The 20,250-nt window shown below is 39.0% G+C and overlaps 1 protein-coding gene and 1 long non-coding RNA gene across 5 annotated transcripts; one reads left to right on the forward strand and one right to left on the reverse strand.

The window, feature by feature from the left end:
- The first annotated feature begins 122 nt into the window (after window positions 1-122).
- On the forward strand, window positions 123-10,469 carry LOC122884698. Of its 2 annotated transcripts, none has more exons than XR_006379946.1 (6): window positions 123-793; window positions 978-1,038; window positions 5,608-5,727; window positions 6,116-6,295; window positions 6,721-6,792; window positions 10,338-10,469. It is a non-coding gene; the product is annotated as an uncharacterized LOC122884698 (long non-coding RNA). The 2 variants fall into 2 exon arrangements; XR_006379947.1 differs by lacking the exon at window positions 10,338-10,469 and adding an exon at window positions 8,217-8,761.
- On the reverse strand, window positions 1,352-20,189 carry arhgef33 (Rho guanine nucleotide exchange factor (GEF) 33). 3 transcript variants are annotated; one of them, XM_044214943.1, is made up of 18 exons: window positions 17,734-20,188; window positions 15,339-15,382; window positions 15,128-15,157; window positions 12,635-12,799; window positions 11,717-11,838; window positions 11,195-11,343; window positions 10,940-11,062; window positions 10,121-10,247; window positions 8,779-8,911; window positions 6,715-6,822; window positions 6,113-6,205; window positions 5,621-5,769; window positions 5,414-5,503; window positions 5,066-5,244; window positions 3,658-4,118; window positions 3,341-3,562; window positions 2,845-2,987; window positions 1,352-2,539 (listed from the first exon to the last, which is right to left on the reverse strand). In XM_044214943.1, the coding sequence occupies exons 1-18, from the start codon at window positions 17,783-17,785 to the stop codon at window positions 2,410-2,412; spliced, it is 2,520 nt and encodes an 839-aa protein (XP_044070878.1). In that variant the 5' UTR covers window positions 17,786-20,188; the 3' UTR covers window positions 1,352-2,409. The 3 variants fall into 3 exon arrangements, with proteins under 3 accessions (XP_044070878.1, XP_044070880.1, XP_044070879.1); XM_044214945.1 differs by lacking the exon at window positions 5,414-5,503 and having other exon boundaries at window positions 17,734-20,189; XM_044214944.1 differs by lacking the exon at window positions 15,128-15,157 and having other exon boundaries at window positions 17,734-20,187.
- Window positions 20,190-20,250: the final 61 nt, after the last annotated feature.

Below are 20,250 nucleotides of genomic sequence, written 5' to 3' on the forward strand. Positions count from 1 at the left end.
ATTTTGAACGAGGACAAGGACACAATATTATTGATGTCAACCTGAATCCAGGTCCAGTTAAGTTCATCCAGTTGCAGAGCTGCTTTTCCCGTCCAACCTGCACCATCTACAGGCAAGAAAAGCTTTTAATAACCACTTTTTGTGTAGTTGAGGCTTAATATTTTATTTTAAACCTGTTACAAGAATGATTTTTGTTAACACAAGCATATTTGAACTTTAACCTTTATTAGTTTGTAGTATAGTAGTGTACACACCAAAGTATTAGTTCATATATGTTGTGTAAATGGTTTGCCCTGGACCAGTGGTTCCCAACCTTTTCAGCAGATGGCCCCTTGAAATTAAGCAATGTCCACTATGGCCTTATTTGTGAGCCGTTTAAATAGTTTTTTTTCAATCTGAAGATCGTTTAATTTGAGTGAGGAAGAGATGAAAGCATTCAGGATTTCACAAGAAAAAGGCAAAAATGTTGTTACAAAACTACAGGGTGACTCAGACTTAATCAACAACTATAGTGAGTGCTAAATTGCAAGTGTTAGCATGCTAACACGTAAAACTAAGATGGTGAACCATTATGCCTGCTTATTATCAGCAGGCTAGCATCGTAGCATTTAGCTCACAGCAGTACTGTCCTGAAGTCACAGAGCTGCTAGCATGGCTGTAGACTCATAGTCTTGTTTTTCTTCTTTTTTTTTATCCCTTTTAATCATCTTGTGACCCCATCCTGTGAGATTTGTCCAGTTCCCCAGGTAGGGAACCACTGCCCTGGAGAAGTGATACTACACTAACACTTCCTGTAAGCTCCCTTGTCTAATGGTCAATGAAAAAGCTTAATGTTGTAAGGTGTTAAGAAAGGAATTAATTCAAAAGCTGCTATCTGGATTGTATTACTGTCTAAGTATTTAATATCCACTGAAGGATAGTGTGACACGATTATGTTCCATTTTATTTTATTTGAGCTAACAGGCTCTTGCCTGCAGGTGGCAGAAGTTGGCATTTCTAACTGATCAGCTCTTCCTAGTGACCTGCAGCCTGCTAAATGTGAGTGAATTACAGGCCAGTTCTATGAGTTGATACACATCTAAAAGATGTCTATGACGTAAATGTTTTGTAAGTGATCAACAGAATCAAATGTAGTGTTATTGATGGAAGACTGGAACTTTGAAACGATTCATCTGCTGATGGCTTACGTGTCCTGCTACTTTGAGTAAGGAATGATAATAATCTATTTATAACAACATGTATGTCATAATCAAGTCCATTTTAAGCATCAAACATATGAGTTATTTTTTTAATCTTGTCATATTTTAATAACCCCGTGATTCAAGGAAAAGGAACCAGCTGAGCAACATAATGGATTTTCAGTGTGAATCTTTATTGAACATTTTTAATTTCTCTTGATTGTCACATTCATCTCTAAACAAAACAATTCTATTCAAAGTATAGAGATAATTGTCACAAAGAAAAATATTTACTGTTTTACCGTTAAACTAAATGCTCAAACACAAATAAACATACACAAATGAAAACAGTTTAATGTTTGTTCTCCTGAGTAAATGCACAATATAATTTCTGGTTGAGGCTTAAGACATTAAGCAGGCTGACAGAAAGTTGGACCAGAGTGAAACCCATAAAAACGAGTGTCAGAAACTGTTTGTGAAATAGTTCAATTTAGGACCTGTACTCCTGTTCAGAAAATTTGCTGTTTCCGATAATGGAAGACAAAGAGGGGACCATCTGTCAATATCGAACTTTAAACAATTAAAAAGAGGCTCTATATTAGGTTTGCACAGATTTGAAAGTTGGGGTGCAAACGAAACACCTTGAGGAAAAAAAGAAAAGAAAGGAGTTGAAATATTTTTAGAAAGTGAAGTTAGAGCAGAGCTATTTACAGTATGGGGATAGATAGTGTCAAACTATGCCCTCTAGTGGTCAAGTTTGTAACCCAACTTCATTGACAAAAAGTTTAATTTGGTCCTTAACTGCAGTCACATTTAATCGAAATTACAAATATAATCTAAGCCACATTGCTACCTTAACCTCCTGTGTTATTTTCGTGTGGGCAAGTGATACTGTACTCTTACTATTACAAAGATTGACAAAATAACAGAACATGAGCAAAAATTCATTTTTTAAATGGCGTCCACAGTACAGCCATGTCAAGTGCTTTCCCTCAGGAGGGCCAGGGGCAGGATTTCAAATGCAAATCACATTTACACTTCGAAATGATCAGAGGACATGTTGCTTAGCTAAATGGTTTATACCTGTACAGCATTTATATAGCAGTTGTAAATATAAAAAAACTACCTCATGTTGCACTTCTTCAGTTTGTATGTATGCTTAAACATGCATGTATTACACTTTATATTTGATCACTCTGTGAAAGTGTCTGTGTGTGTGATACAGTGGTGTTTATACAGCTGTGCCACGGTTTATCTCCAGATGTACCAGTTTGGGATTTTTCCCCGGTGTCTCATGTTCACCGTTGTTTGGGATTTCTGGTGCTTTCTCACCTCCCTTCTCTTTCTTCTCATCACCGCTCCTGTGAGAAAGAAAGAGCAGGGGTAAATTTGATTCTTCCATGTCAGAGTGGTAGTATTTTTAGTAGGTATTTCTAAAAAATGAGGCATTTACCATAAACTTTGATGCAAAAAGTTGCTGCTTTTGAAGGCAAAACTTTTCTTTGTGGCTTCACTGACATGTCAGTGGTGCTTTTCTTTCAATCCTTCCCTCTTTTCACCATCTCCCAGAAATTCTTGAGAGCATTCATTTTCTCTCTTTTAGTTAAAGCAGCTACAGTATCAATCCATTCATGTGCGTGCTTCCATGTTACATTATCATTCTTACTTCTTCTTGAAGAGTTTCTTGAACGAGCTCCGGAAGCCTCCTTTGTCCTGCTTCCGACTCCTCTCGCTGAAGGGGGTGTGGTTATTCTCCTCTGCCCCGCCCCTCCACTTTGACTCGTCCCCCCATGATTGGAACCCAGAGTCCTGGTGGGATTGACAATATTACATTTACTTAAATTATGGTTTAATTACATTAGGTACCATTCATAGTGTTTCTGTCTCTAGAAGACCATGATGGCCATATATACAACTGAGAAAAGGATTAAGGGCATTGCTTGATTTCAAATGTTGCATTCACTTTCTGTGTCTAACTAATCCCTATTTTCTTGTTGGGATGATCAGCAGTTTTATGGTCTGCCAAGGTGTCCTTGAACAAGATACTAAATCCCTACCACTCTGGGTAAGAAGAATGTCTGAAACTGATAAACATGTTGATTGGTACAGACAGATTTCATGTAAAGACATATTCATTTGTTCACATCTTTGCTGAAACTCACAATGCTGAGCAGCACATGATCATCACTCTGTTTGTCGGTATCCACTCTGTTCCCCAGGGGGCTGTGGACCTTACGGGACGGGGTGGGACACCCTTTGCTGCCCTTACTGCCCTGGCGCTCCAGCTTGGCATGGCTGCCCAGTCCCACCCTATGGAGGTGGTCTGATAGAGGACCACCATCCAGACCACTCACTGTGTTGTCCATCTGCAGGCCGTTAAGTGACTAGACAGCAGAGAAGACGTACGTGTTTATTTTTACACGTGTAAAAATTATTTGAGAATCTTTCTCTTTATGTACAGAAGCACAAATAAGCTCACCTTGCTCTTACGTTGGCTGGCCTGAAGGGCGCGATGCTGATTGCGGCGCATCATTACAGCTTCATCCGGAGACACGCACCCTCGGTTGGGCAGTTTGCTGTAGCCATTCCCCTTGCTTCCACCATTGCCAAAGATGTCATGGGATGTCGACACATTCACTGCTGTTGCGTGATGTGACGCTGAGGGGGCTTTTGGGCACTTCACGAAGGCAATGTCGATGGAGGAATCTGAAGAGGCAGAGGAGCAGTGGTCGAACATGGAGACATCATGAAAGGAGCCTCTGTCCTCTTCATAGAGGCTCTCCATCCCTGGGGGGTCTGGAGGTAGAAGGAACTCTCCGAGGGCATCGGCTAGAGCGGAGCCCGGTTGAACATGACGGAAGTCTGCAGGTCTGGAGGGCAGATGATGCTGGAATGACATGGACCGCTCAGATGCATCTCTCTCTGGGATACTGCCAAGACCTGAAAGCCAAAGGATGGTTGACTGGTTGACTGATGGGACAATTGTCCCAAAAGCATTTAAGTGACATGGGTTGCACATCTGTTTACACAAAGTGACCTAATGAGAAAAGTAAACAAAATAATTGCAAACAGGGCTACAAAGCCTACAGATATGACATGGAACAGATACCTGGGTGCCAAGATGCTGAGTGTACCCAGTCTTGTTGACCCAAGACATTGAGGCCTGTACCCTGACTTCAGGGACTGATGATTTGAATCAGTTTCTTAACATTTTCCAGATGATGTCTGATTTCACTGGGGGTTAGACTTTGGCATAAGACCAGGCAGACCTTCCTTAAACCCCTGTGTTGGCAAGCAGTCAGTCTGCTGTGTCCTTGAGCAAGAGACTTAATTTATACCAGCTCCAGGTGTGCTACTCAAAAGGGTTCAGTATGCTTCAAATGAAGTAATTTATATGAAGTTTCATCTGAACACGTCTTAAGGTAAAATAGTTTGTACCTGTTCGAGTGACCACACTCGAATGCTGGTGTCACTGCTGTCACAGAAAGGGCTGAAACGCAATGAATCGTACAAATTGGGACAACAACGCGCGCTTTCGGATAGTCGCACACTTGATTGTACACACTAAAAGTGCTGGAAGTAGCTGCGTGAAGAATGAAAAGGGAGAGCTTCAAAGAGAAGTTCAAATCCTGCCTACTTTCCTACCTCCAGACATCTGGCAAATCACTGCTTAAAGGAGGCGTGCTGGTCAGATTGTGAGTTTCAGAAAGTTATAAAAATTGGTTTCAGATGCTGTCCAACAAGCAGTTAATTGAAACATACTGACACCTCCCAAGATCGACCTAAGAAAACTCATAGCATTCCCGTCGATGCCCAAAGTAGAATGTCTAATCAAACGGAAACCACAGAAAGATCATCTGTGACAATAAGCTTCTGTGACCACACACCTATTGATTTCTGGTTCCGTGAGTCCAGGTCGGGGCTGAAGAACTGGAGCTGGGAGGGCCACTCTGTGTCGTAACAATGAGTTTCGGTATCCTGGTCCCGATCCCAATCCTGGAAACGATGAGACTGGATCTGCTCCAGGAGACGCTGCTTGCTCCCCTTCGCCTGGTTAGCATGTTCTCTGTGAGGGATAGACGATTCATATAAGCGGACCTAAGCGGATCAACCTTATTTCCAGCAGCAGCAGGCAGCTTTATACAGCAAGAAAGCTCTGACAAACCCATTGTATGCTACCTGCCTAGCAACAAATAACAAATAAGGGAAAGAGTTAAGAATGTATAAATACTCACAGCATGGCACTGCTGCAAGGGTATGGTGAGCCAATATTGTTAGCTTGAATCCCACTTTCCACTGTCTTTAACAGCTGTTTCATGGTAGACCTGCAGCGCAGAACACTGCTTAACCTTATTTTATCAGGTTTAAACAGTGAGAATATTTTTTGGTGTACCCCTTAAGCATGCGTGTAATGTTATTTTTTGTACAGTGGCAATCCTGACCTCTTCACCTCCTTGCGGTTGTGCAGCAGAAGCTCCTGGTTGTGCTGGAGGAGGTGGTGGTACTGAGCCGTGAAGGACCTGAACTGCTGGATGCACACCAGCAGCAGGTAGTAGTCTGGGTGCTCTGCGTCTGTCTGCCTCAGCAGCCCCTGCACACACACACAGATAGATTACTTATTTATGCTCACATATCTTTGAACAGATGCTGTCTTCAGAGTCATCAGCATCAATGAGATATTAAACATGTCTTTCTGTTTCCGATGTGTAATCATGTATAATTGAATGTTTTTTATTTTGTTCTTTTTAAAAAATCTGTTATTTTTCTCCAAAAAGTGTATTGTATTATTGCTGTATGTATGAAATGTGCTATATGAAGTTTGAGTTTGAATTGACAGTGTATGACATTTTAAAGTTAGGCGCTTTAAATGGAAATCATTATCTATATTGCTTAAGGTCTGTGTGTGTGTGTGTGTGTGTGTGTGTTAATATAACCAGTAGCAGCTGCAGGTACTCAGGGATCCTCTGAACCGGCTGAAGAAGCAGAGTGTGGAGGGAGGGTTTGGATTCGTCACCTGTTATGTCACTCTGATAGAAGCACCATGCGGCCAATCAGAGCCAAAGGGCAGCACAGGTCGACCAATCAGGATGGAAGGACAAAACCAGTTAGTACAGCAGGTATAAGCAATGTGACTTTATTCAACTGCCTGTTCATATTGTACGAAAAACAGGGCTTTAAATTAACTTTTTGGATCACCAGCCAAAGTGGCTTCTAGATATTTATGTTACCAGCCACTCAAGCATTTCTGAGAATATACGAGATTCATCAGAGTTGTCTTGGAATCACAGGGATGCTGGTGTTGTTCTCTGGTATTAGTCGCAATAAATTTAGTTTAGTTTAGTTTCATATCATATCATAAGCTTTCTCATGTCATGTTATATCCTATCTTGTGATCACCTTTACTCATTTTCACATCCTGTCCTGCCTGCCCTGTCATGCTACATTCTCTAATGCTATACACATGTCCTGCCTTATTCTTTCATGTCTTCATGTCCTGATCTCTCCTGCACTGTCTCATCCCGTCCTTTTGTGTTACCTCCAGGAAGGCAGAAGGTTTCACGGAGCTGGAGGCAAGCGTGGTGACAACTGACAGACAGTCTGGAAGCTCCTTCAGGTAGGACACATAAAAGTCCAAGAAATCACTCTGTAGGGAGACAGAGAGAGATACTGTCTAGGTTTGCATGTATGTGTTCATGCACCATTCACACACATTTTCCACTTCCTCTCCTCCCTTCTCTGCCCTCTTCTTGTCTGTTGTGACTGATTAGACATTGTGTGTGGATAGAAAAACAGTTTGATGAACATCAAGCTTAATGTAAGCTTCCAGCTGTTATTCAAGTTAACCATTTATATTTTGCTGATTTAAAGCAATTCACTCGTTTATTTCATGATATAACCCTCTTTGTGTTCTGTTGATGTGAGATATTTTCAGAAACCTCAACAGCAAAATCTATAATTTTTAGGCCTCCCTCTAATTTACATTGAATACAAGCACATACAACAAACTAAACAAATAAAATACCTATGAAATGAAAATCAAGCAAAAACTATTTCAAAAAACAGTATGATGGCATACTGTATTTAAAAAAAAAAAAAAATCTTGAAGCTTGTAATTAGAGCTCTCAGACTGTTAGTGCGTGAGGACCCATAATGCAGTGTTAACCTGCCTTTATTTTTTTGCTAAATAGGTAGGTGTTCCTACCAATTACTGCATTTCCTCCCATTCACTCAGAGCCAATTACCCACACATTGGCTTTAATATAACAGACTCATTAGCTTCTACATTGCGTCTGTTTTAGGCTTTCAGCTGGGGTTTGGCCACCACTAGCACCTTTCTAATATTACGAAACACAACAGAAGCATTTTTTTACTTTCAGGAAAGGATTTTTGATACTGATTCACAATTCTTCTCAAATGGAAAAGGAAGTCCTGAAGTGCACTCAAATGTTTTCATAGAAATAACCCTTTTTATATATAAACATCATCACATAAGCAACACCATTCAGTATAGTATTACTCTGTGTGTGTGTGTGTGTGTGTGTGTGTGTGGGGCGGGGGTGTCAAGTCTTTCGGAGAATTTTTATTTTGTCAATTAAGGACTAGTATCCTTTTTTCAGTCAGTTATTTTGTACAGTGATTACAATAATCTCTTGTCTTTGTACTACATCTGTATTCCAGCTCTCAACATGGCTCCGCTGGAATTTGACATTTGATTTAATGTCATGGCTGCCAAAGCGATTCAGATTCATTATAAATGGACAGTCACAAGACTGAACCTTTTGAACCCTCCACATTAACTAGCCTGGAACAGCACTGTGCTTTGTGGATGTCAAGTTTCTGATTTACAAGAGAGTAAACTGGAGGTCCAGATCTTTTGTAAAATATGGTTGTTAAAATATTATAGATATATAGAAATACCAGATATATCAACAAGGTGCTGATTCAACTCTGTGGTCATTTTGGAGGCTGTGGTTTGTGGTGGTGGTGCTGTATAGAATTGCATTACACCAAAAGATTCTTTTAATATTTTTTCCACAGTGGCCAAAATATCACAAAAAGAAGTGACAAAGTGCAAAGAAGTGAAATGATCTGCTGCAAACACAGGGATACACTCATTGCCTGCAGGTGGCACAGGTGTCAAGATTTTAGAGGTATTTACTTGCCACTAGATGCCGCATATCAACACGTCTGCAGCTACAGAAATATCAGGAGGAAACAATCGTCTGGTGAAATAGTGGCAATAGTACACAGTTTGGAAACTTAACACCTAAAAAATGACTGCCGAATATTGTTTGATGAATCCATTGTCAGGTTGAAAAAGAGAATAACTTTCCCAGTATAGTTTGGTGTTGATGCATCTGTTTTTGTGCTGATTTATTAGAGCCTGCAGTTGTCCTTACTGCATGCCAATGAGCCTGTATACAGACACTGGTGCAGCAACCCAAGCTAGCACAAGTATCTTTATTGACTACTGTCTCGTACAGTAACAGCCTGTACATTCTTCAAACTGTTCAAACAAATGGTGAAAGACATACAGTTAAATTGCCCAATAGTTCATACAAATTAATCTATGTATTCAAATTCTGTGTTTGTGGTTTACCTCTTTGCTGGTGAGCCTCATAAACACATCCCCCATGATGCCTTGCCACTGGCTCTTGAGCACACGTTCCTGGAGAGTATGGAGGAGCTCAAGGTGCTGCTGGATCAGAAACCTCAGAGAGCTGGGAAACAGACTAAAGACAGCGAGAGAGAGAGAGAAGAGGAAAGGGTAGAGATCAGTTATAGAGAATACTTCCTTTGTTGTATAAACATAGAACAAGTGAAGGCATAAAATTATAAAATAAGAATGAAACACTCTCTTACAGAAATGATCACATAATAAACAAACATGTGAAAATGATTTTGAAGCACATGTGTTTTTGGAGACATGTTGTTTTTCATGTAATTTGTTTTGACGTTGCATTTTAGAAGTGAAAATTTCAGACTGTTTTCCAAATGTGAGCACTCTCATGAAATATAGCAATATTGTACTTGTTGAAATGCATTTATTTACAATTATTTGTGCATACAGTAAATTATTGCATGAAGTCTGGCCTTGCTGTGGAGAAGAGATGGCTGAAAAAAACAAGAAAGGATGCATTTTCAGCTTCCAGAACCAGCTTATATACAGAAGTAATTGCAAAATCCTCCATGGTTGTACTTTCATGTAATATACTAAACTTTCTGACAATTATTGAACCATCTTCTGTGACAAACAGCAGGCAGCAGGTAAATCAGGTTAAAACAAATGCAATTATTTACAAATACCACTGGACCCAGTTTGCACCTTTTCATTGGTGCTTTTGGTCATTGGGAACACGTGTGCTGAAGCTAAGCACTGATTACATTAGCAAGCTGTGTGGAGTCTTTTTAAAAGAGTATCTTTTCTGTCTCACTGGTGTTTCTAACCTACTTTTATTTGATTAGTTTATTTCCTGTTCTCTCCTCACCGTAAGCTCTCAATTTAAATCAGTAGCCTCTCCTGGAATAAAGTCTGAGTGTTTATCTGTGTGTGTGTCTGTGTTAGTGTGTGTGTGTGTTTATGTGGATGTGAGTGAGGGAGGGAGGAAATGGACATCGAGATAAATGACTGTAGTCTGTGATATTTAAGTTTATGGCTCATAATATACCAAACAGATCTTTTCTAAATCACAAAAGGTTGGTGATGTCTGGGTCAGTGTGTGTGTTTCCATAGGTTGTGTGTGCACCTTCTTAAATGTATATACTGTTTAAGTAAGACCTTTCTACAGAGGAAAGACTTGAAATACCTCCTCTTTATTAAATAACCTCCTTGGCCATTATTAGTTAATTTCAATAATGTCTTTAAATGATGTAAGATTTTGAGATATTGACCCAGTTTTGTCAAACTGAACTCAGTTGTGTTAGTGTGTCCGCAGGCTTACCGTTTGTCTTTGGGAGTGAGAGCTTCTGATCCATTAAAGGAGATGTTGGCCTTCAGTAACAGAGACAAGTGGGACACATAAACTCTCTCTGACTCCAGCAGCTCCAGAGCCACTCTCTGTCTTTTACCTGCACACACACAGAAACACAATATAAGTTTAAACTACGCTGGATTATATCTAAATCGTATGTAGTCTTCTTATCCTTCTTTCTTCTCAGACTGCAAAGAACTGACATCTAGTGGTGCTCAGTGGCGAAATAAACTGGACTTCTGCTATTGGCTGATCTTTGGAGCCTGGTGATGATGCTCACTATAAAGTGTCACCTAGCATCAAAGACCAGCAGATGGCGAGTACAGTTTTACCTCTAGATATTAGACTTCAAACAGATTAAGTGATTCTTTGTTTGTTTTGTGATATGGGCTTTGGACTATGTCATCTGTGATACAGTATTTCATGTTGAGTACAGTCTTAAACATCTGTTTAAATTAAAGAAAAAGTTTGACATTTTGGGAAATACACTTATTCTCTTTCTTGTCAAGAGTTAGATGAGAAGATTGATACCATTTACATATCTGTACGTTCAATTTGTTGTGTAAATTAGCTTAGCTTAGCATAAAGATTGCAAACAGTGGGAAACAGATCCACCTACCAGCTCTAAAGCTCTAATGGCCTTAATGAGCAAACTATAAGTGGTAGTGTTAGCAACACTAGTTGCAGCAGTACTAATACTAGTAGTAATAGTACTTGTAGTGGTTCTAGTGGTAATAGAACTGCAGCAGTAGTATTATTATTAGTTGCATTAACACATATACTTCTTACTGTTTTCAGTCGGGCTGTTGGGTGTCTCTGTGTCGTCTCTGCTGTTCTTCCTCTCTCCCCATGCTGGAGATTTGGATGGACAACCTCTTTGCTGCTGCTGAACCTCCGGCTCAGAGGTAGAGGCTGCAACATACACAAATGTGAGTAAATGGCTCTAATGGTCATTTGTTTTTCTTCACTTCAGCTTCTTCCCTTACACTGCCCGCCCTTTTAGTTTAGTGGGTAGATGTGAAGGACAAACACACATAGACTCACTCTGTGTCGATGTAGTGCTCCTTTGTGGTGACCTGCTATGTGGCAGACTGGAAAAGAAGTGTTGAATAACACTGAGGTCTGACTGGCTGGGCACACAGATGTGTTCATCCCCTGATGCCGTTAGCACATCTGCCTTGGAGCTCTCGGTGCTTATGGACCAATCAGCAGTAGAATGATAAGTAAAAAAAGATAAAAACAACTTATTTGCCAAGTTACACAACACAGTTTTTGCATCGCTGCCAATAAGCATTTGTTTAGGGAAATCAAAAGCAGCTCTGGAGCAATTTTGCAGTCTGTGCCTTGCTCAACAGCGCTTTAATGGCATGAGTAGGCATTCTAGAGGTAAGATTAAAACTGTAATGAACTATCTATGCAGATATATTTGTAGATAATTAAAAAATAGCAAATAAGTGAGACAAGTGCAAAGGGGGACATTAAATATGATTCAAATGCATTTTCTGTGGATGAAACAAATTTTTGTGTATCTACAGTACACCTTTATTACGTATGTTTCAGCCCTACCTATGTGAAACAGAGATGATATCTTTGGTGTTTTCTGACTGTAACAGTTCCATCCTCTTCTGCACTTCTCTCTGTCTGCTGGACACATCCTTTATGTGGAACAACGCCACATTCAGCTCCTCCTACAAGCAGATTATACCAAGGAACTGCATTAGTGTAACTGCTGTAAACTGATAAAACTGACATATTTCTTCTGCTTTTATAGTTTTCTGATGTCAAATGGTGGAATAAATGACTAAAGCACATAAGAAAATCACTTCCAACATGGGAAACCTTTAAAGTAAAATAAATATTTATTAAGAAATGTTGGGATTTATATTCTAAATGTCGCTAAAACTAGAAAATACCTCTAGTATCACGTAGAGTTTGCCAGCTGTGTGCACCATCTGTGGTGTGGTAATCACGCTAAATATTATACAGCTTACACATTTATTATACTGCTGGCATGTGCGTGTATGTTCATCTGTAACAACCTTCCATTCAATTCCCCATATAGCCATCATAAAGAATACACCACATGTCTAAAATACCAAAAACGTGTGTGCAGATGCAGCATATGAAAGTAAAAAACTCATGATGACACATTATGTTATGAATGAATCACCCTTTTGTGGATTGATAAAGTTCATGCATTTGTGTCTGTGCAGATAAATGTAATAAACACGAAACAGTAAATTCCACAGATCTTACATGGGCTACATAGACGATGTACATGCCTGTCAGTATTTCCTCTACTGCTGAATACCAGTGAGTGTCTGAAAGAGTTACCTTTCTATCTAATGAATGAAATTAGTTTTCAGTTCCAGTCAGATGTTCTAAATTATGTTACAGCAGCCTCTCCACCTCACCAAAAATAGAGTGCGTGTGTGTGTGTGTGTGTGTGTGTGTGTTGGTTTGTGTGTGTAGCGTCTCCCGCACCTTGAAAGTGTTGAGGGAGTTCTTGAGGCTCATTATCTTATCATCCACATCAGTCTGATGGGCCTGGAGCTTCTCCTCCAGGCCGTGGTCCCTCTGTCGCAGCTCAAGCAGCTCTGTCAGGGCAGCATGGAGCCCCTCGCGCAGCTCAGCCACCAGGCCCTGCAGCTGCATCACAAGAAGCAATGGAATACATAATGTTTTCAGCAGCGTGTTTTGGGGTTGTTGACTGCTTTAAATGAAAAGAGGATTATTAAGTCAAATTTAAGAAAGTTGAAACTGTACACTGTGCATCTGCTGTAGTGAGTAAATTTTAATTATTTACTTTTTATGAGTATGAGTTATTTTAGTTGTTGGGTTCTTTTGTTTCAGAGTTCTTTAAGTTATTGTAGTTTTTTCATTTGATTAGTTATTTTAAGGTCATGAAATTTCTACAATGTCTTACAATTTATCTATGAATTTGTTGAATTCCTCTATGGGATCTGTATGGGTCTTACTAACTCTTTTTAGCTCGCGATTTTTCTGTTTCTCTGCATTTATTCTGATCTCTTGTCAAGAGTTAGATGAGAAGATTGATACCATTTACATATCTGTACGTTCAATTTGTTGTGTAAATTAGCTTAGCTTAGCATAAAGATTGGAAACAGTGGGAAACAGATCCACCTACCAGCTCTAAAGCTCTAATGGCCTTAATGAGCAAACTATAAGTGGTAATTTATAGTTGTAAAGTGCAATTTTTCTGTTTCTCTGCATTTATTCTGATCTCTTGATTTTAGTATTCTGCTGGTAGTTCTATGAGTCTTGTTTTTCCATCAGTTTCTGTGGTTTTTCTACAACTTATTTTGGCTTTGGTGTATCTTCATTTAGGTCTTCTCAGACTTATTTTGTGCAATCTTTTATAGTAGAGAACATGTGCTTTCAACAGCCTATAATTTTACTCTCCTCTCCCCTTCATCATCATTATTTCATACATATATAGTCCTTCTTTTTTTAAACGACATGTCATGTCATTTTCTCATCCTTTCTCAATAAGAAGTGGATTCTTTATCCACCTCCCTTTTTCTCTGCAGTTAGTCTTAGTTTTCATTCATAGCTGATTGAATTTATTCTGCATAATAACTGAATCAGCCCATGGGAACATAACATGGGTTGAAGCAGCTCTCACTCGTCCAATCTTTCCATCTCTCTCTTACATGCTCTCTTTCTCAGTCATGTGAAAGACATCAGGCAGTAGACTGAATGGAGCATCTGTCCTGTTTGCCTTCTGCTCTCCTTCCTTTCTGATATTATCAGTGTTTGACAGTGCTACTGTACATCTTTACATGTGGTGGTTACAGATCTAAAGATGCTCTACAGTATGAATTCTTCATAGATCTCATTGTTTAATTCTATCAATTGCAAGTTAAGCTAATGCTGCGGTTGGTTCCTTTGAATGAGAAAATAATAGTGTAATTTAAATGCTAAAATGTTTATACTTTCATGAGAACATAATGTGAGTATTAGATGAACTTTAGTGGCCTCAGTGAGACCCATTCAGAACTCAATTTGAAAACAATAATATTTAATTTTTGGCAGCTTTTGTGAGTTATGATATGACAACAACTAACAGGCCAAAAAATCAGCTGAAGAAATCATTATGAACACACTGACTAACTGTTAGTAAACAGTTAGTCTAATACTTGCAGTTCTACTCTTCTCTGCTCATCAAATGTCATGAAACGTAGTGCAAATTGAAATCCAAGAAACATGAAACAAGTCTTCACAACACATGCACTGTGATTAGAGGAGCTTGGAGACGTTTTCTCTGCCATGTTGCTCTCAAGCTGAGCGAGCACTATTTGCTCTATATAAAGTGACACTTGTAACACCCTTGGAAGCTCAACACTGTTTCTTTAACTAATAGAAATTGTCAGTCTGAGCACTGAGGCAACAGTTAATCTTTAACAAGAGAAATAAATATGAAAACAAGTCAGCGCTGTCAACACAGTGGGCATACTCAGCTTTGTTGTGGTTGACATTTTTTGTTGCTAGTATTTTGCAAGACACATCACTGTGTCCTCTGTCAGAGTTTTGAATTGGCAATAGATAATATTTCGTCTGTAACTTTAGGTTGCTTGTCTGCTGTGATATAATTTTCTCATCCCTGTCTGTGTTGAAAGAAGTCTCAGTTCATTTGTCTTGCCAAATATAAATCACATATATAAAGAGGCATGAGGCACAGTGTGTCCAAATATCAAAGTAGTGGATGCTGAACTGCAGGATAGCATTTCTACTCTTCTATCCAAGAATGTCAGACCAGACAGCCTGTGACTAGATTGGCCTTTGACCTTTCTGTGATGTATGACTCTATGCTTGCTTGAGATCCTGTGAAAAATGTTAAGGAAAATGTTATACTATTGGCTAGCTGCAGGTTAAAAGCAGCTTAAGAGCACAGTGAGTTTAGTAAAAGCAGCCGACACAAAAACTTTTCAAATGTAGAAATAAAAGGATTTAGACCTCTGCTGCTCCTGACAGATGGAGGGAAGGCTTGAATGACAAGAGAGAGAAAATATTACCAGCCTCCAGTCAAAGTGAGTGGTAAGTCTAGCTACCAGCTGTATCCAAGTTGGTTGATGAAATAATGTGGCAATTTTTTAAATTCACCCCCTCTGACGTGTTAAGCCAAATGGTTACTTTAGTTAAGTGGAAAAGAAAAGTTCTTGATTACCTGAGCAATCTCTAGGTTACCCTCCTCCACATTTTCTTCTTTATCTAAAAGAAAAATGCAAAACAAAACAAAAAAACTCAGTTAGGCACCCACACAGACAACATTTCACTTTGGTGACAATGTTGATTGATTCTATTATATGATTACTTCATATATTCATATGCAGGCATGGAAAAGCATGAATGGGTGGCCCATTCATACCTTGGATAATAATGTGTAATGTGCAAACATAAAAGTGTTGAAAATGTAATTTGACATTACATAGTCTTGAATGTCATCAGAGGTGGAAACTTCCACTATGGATAATGAACCTTACTGTTGTCACAAGAACTTATTCATTCAAATTCAGTCATTTATTTATTTACTTATTTATCTATTTCTCAAATCCAACCTATTGACTCGTATTATAAAATGCAGTGTAAAGGCTGGTAAACACTGTTGATGCAATGGACTCTAAAGGACTTGTGCTTTTTGACTCACAGGAATACCTTTCACAAACTCTTAGTCCATAAAAATTCTCAATTCAAGGAACATATACCTTAAAATCAATGTTGGAGTGACCAACATTAGAGTGAGGTGTTCATGTCTGCACTGAACTATCTAGCCCCCAAGATATATTTTCAGCTATCCAAACTTTGACATGCAGTATTATATACCACTTGTCCTTGCAATACCTTTTATTTACGGTCTTGAATTCGTGTTTTTGGGGGTAGTTATCATTCATGGTTCAGATTTTTATCAAAACAGAATAATAAATCTAAGGAGGGTGTGTGTCTGCATGTGATGTGTTAGAGGTAAAAACAGTTGCACCAGGGTTCATGACAAATATTTCATGCCATAGAAGTCAAGGTTAGAACAGAGATCGGTAGTCATGTGAAAGTGTTAAACATGCCAGTCCTTCTCAGAAGAGAGATTCCAATTACACACAAGAACAAGCATCATGTTTATGTCCTTTCACTCCTTATACGTCATTCTTCCTGTGACTTGTGGTAACTATAAGTCTATAAGTCCTCCTATTCATTGTAAGTGGAGCAGCTCCAGGAAGTGTCTCCTGATGGAATCACGTATTCTACTGATTTCTAGTTACTGGAGAGTTCTGGGTCATGTTTACAAAATGATTGAACTACTGGAGGAAAGTGCTGCACAAGGAATTTCAGATTCATAATGTATTTTTCTTTCTAATGCAGCGCATTGTGGGACAATTAACTGGTTGTATAAAAGCACAATGCTTCTGTTTGTTGTGGAAATGTCGAGGCTGCTCTCAACATTGCCGATGGTCATCTGGAATACATACTTGTCAATTATGCATGATAATATATGTTAAGGCCTGCAGGCGCCATGTACCACTTATGTACTGCGTTAATACTTCTTAACTGTGAAAGAGCAAAAGAAGGAATATACAGTGTCCAACAATTGAGTCTTTCTGCCCGCAGGATATACAGTATGACACATTTCCTCTGACAGCTTGGCTTTGAGCATTTGGCCTCAGTTGTTACAGGCCAGAAAAAGTTGGTGTCAAGATGTCAACATTAAGCTATACTGTCCCAGAGTGACCAAAAATGGTTAAATCATTAAAATGATAAAATCCAAATGGATGTGGTTCTGTGTTTGGAGCATTGATAGGAAAACACATGATGTTCCTCACAGTTCCTACTGTAAGTTAATTTAAATTAATTTACCAATGACATTACAACTAATAGTATAATATTAAGTGATGCTAAGACACACTATACATGGAATCCAGTAAACACTAATGTGTGAAAGGGTCCTGCATGATTCATTTTCTGTATAGTCGGGCACTCTTTTATAAAGCCTTTTTAAACACACCGTTTATTGTTTTCACCTGGAACGATGAAGTTTAAAGTTTAATTATAGAGTACTTATTTTCTTCTAGCGTTAGACTGATAAATCAGCCGGGCAGATATTATTGGTCGATATTAGCTTATTGCAGATATATCTGTATATATCTGTAGCGAATGTGTCAGCTGGTAAGTGACAAGTAATTACTTGTCACTTACCAGCTGACAGCAGTACAGAAATGCCAAAGATATGTTTGGCATTTTTGTAAAAAAAACAAACAAAAACAAACAGATTTAAGGGATCCTTGGCAAAAATGCTTGTGAAAGTTATGTGTTTATGTAAAGAATTAATATCGGTGATGTTAGTTGGACAAAAGAAACAATTTGAAGACGTCACCTTGGAATATGGGAAGTTGTGATGGCTATTTTTCAATGTTTGTTGACATTTTACAACCTAAACAATTCATTGATTACTGAAAGAAATAATTAACAAATTAATCCAAATGAATTACTATAACTGTTGGTTGCATCCATAGTACAAAATTAAACGCTTTTGAGCAAAAGTTACAGCTCAAGTTTTTTGACACCTGTTTTACCTTCTGACACGCCTTCCGTCTTGTCTTCTGTTTGTGTTTTGTCATTCTCCATGTTTAGGTATCCTGTCCCGTCTTGTCCAATCTAGTTTACAACTGTCCGTTTCTGAAGTCCTTATCCAGCTCACGATGACTTCGGTCCGCTCTTCTGCCTTGTTCCTTTCCTCTGAACAACCCTATCCTTTGCTGTGGTCACTCACTTTCTCTCCTCCAAAGCATGTGAGTCCTATGATTTCCTTTTTGCACAAAAAGCCCCTTGTTTTCAGAGAGTAGAGGGACAGAAGGCAAGATCAGGAGGAGAGAGAGAAAGACATTTGTTCATCATACAGCCACATACTGTAGCTAACTCATTAGATTTAAAGAGGCGTGACTGGCTGTCAATGAGGATAATTTCTACAGCACCACCAGCACCTGTTTGTAGCTGCAGTGTCAAGTCTGTGTAGATGGGTTTGAGAGCGTGTTCTGGTGGATGTGTGTGTCACTAGGACATGTGAACTTCATGTGTTTATATCGTGCTTCTTTTTCCTCTTCCACTCCTTTACCAGATTAATTTATTTGAATTGCTCAAGCGGTGAAACATATGTACACCTAAGTGACGTCACAGCCAGGGGGAGCCACCATTACCAAACATCAACAGTGTGTGTTTCCTGGCCACTCGGGGGCAGTGCAACAAGCTGTAAACACAACACTTCGATATTATCACCTTGTAATGTAATTGTGGCGAACATGTTAGCAAACAGCTACTTATTTACACAATCAGCAGACACAGAGCAACATTATCAGTCATTTGGAGTTGTGTTTATGGCGATTATAAATGACAGAAAACGATATTGATGAGAGCAGTAAGAGTGAACCAAAACAGGGAAGTCGCGGGCTGTAAAATGAAAACATTGAGCTAATACAAATACAAATACAATATAAAGCTCCGTAGAGCTGAGTAGCACTTCAGAGTGATTATTCCCAGTACTGTAGGTTCATTACACTACAAGTAATTACTACAAGTGACCCTTTTCACATTACACACAGTCATCTGGCCCATTGTTAATATAAAAATATTGATTAGAGAAGCTTTAAAATGATAGGCTACACCACCAGTTTTCAATTTGTTCACTTTACGATCTGTAAATTGGCCTTGAACCTGGCTTCTTTAAAAAAACTGAAGGACATGACACTGTAAAGAGTTTCTCCCCAACCAACATGCCAAATGGCTTTTTAGAATTTTTTAAATGAAGAGCAGGTCGTGATAGTTCACTCAGAGTTGTTGTGTAATGCAATTCTTAAAACCTAACAGTTTGACTTGGAAACCGAGATGTTCCACGTGTGTATGCACGTGTTAGCCTGATAATCAATGGGACCTCTTGGCCCATGGCTGATAGAAGCCTGAGTTTGTCTCCCTGTCCATGTCGGTATCTCAATGTACTGCAAGTCTATCTGTTTGCTCCTGTCTGTCTGTCTGTCTGTCTCTCTCTCTTCATATCTTCAGTATGTGTCTCTTTGTTTTCCCTGTCCCTCTGTCTGCGGTGGAGACAATAAAGCCTGGAGACAAACAGCTGAGCTGCTCCTCATTTCAACAACAAACCTGTGTTTGAAGGTTACATCATTCCCACACATCATCTGATTCTGTGGTTACATGTGAGTGTGTGGAAGGAGAATGAACTGTCCATTCCTCTCTGCACAAAAAAACCCCCAAACAAAACAAAACTTGTCTTATTCACCAATAATTGACATGGGGTTAAGAGAAAAGGCTTTGGTGATTTGCTTATTGGGGCCTGAAAATCTATTTATTTTCAATATCCTGTTCAAAACAGTTATTAAACCCTTTTATTTCATTTAGTATTTTAGTTTATTCTTAACAATTGGTAATGTTATGTATCTCCTGTTTTAAATATATATTATATTGTTGTAAGCGTATATATTATGTCCTCTGAATATTGAGAATTTACTGTACAGTGGGTCAGAAATTTAATTCATGTGCCTTTTTTCATATTTTTGGGACGTTAGTATCAATCAAAGCAGGATTCAGTGCATTGTATGACCCATATGTTATCATGCCCAACCATTCAACACTATGTTTTTGTTTTGTTTTTTTACTTGGGAGGTTTAATTAACATTATCATCCTGTAAGGTACTCCATGCCCTTTTTCTACATACAAACAACCTCTCCTGTAGTACGGAATCAATAAGTATGCTGCGTCTGTATTTCAGATGGAGGAGAAGAGAGCTCTAAAAAGTTAAGCCTACTCCTCCTTATTTGCTATGCAGGTCTCCTGAAGAAACCATGCCTCAGACTGCCCAGTCTGTTGTGCAGGGAGACAATTTCTCTGGCCTTTTCTTATGTAGGCTCATCCATACACACTACATTTGTTTTCCTAACACAGGGGTTGCAGCATGAAATAGGAAAACTTTTGTCAGACAGATATAATAAGCACAGAGTCTAATATTATTAGATAAAAACCAGGAACAATGAGGATCCCAATGGTAGAAAGGTCAGAACTCTTTCCTTTCTTTTTCACAGCTGAA

This window comes from Siniperca chuatsi, linkage group LG11 (assembly GCF_020085105.1).
Source record: "Siniperca chuatsi isolate FFG_IHB_CAS linkage group LG11, ASM2008510v1, whole genome shotgun sequence".
Taxonomy (NCBI): Eukaryota; Metazoa; Chordata; class Actinopteri; order Centrarchiformes; family Sinipercidae; genus Siniperca; species Siniperca chuatsi.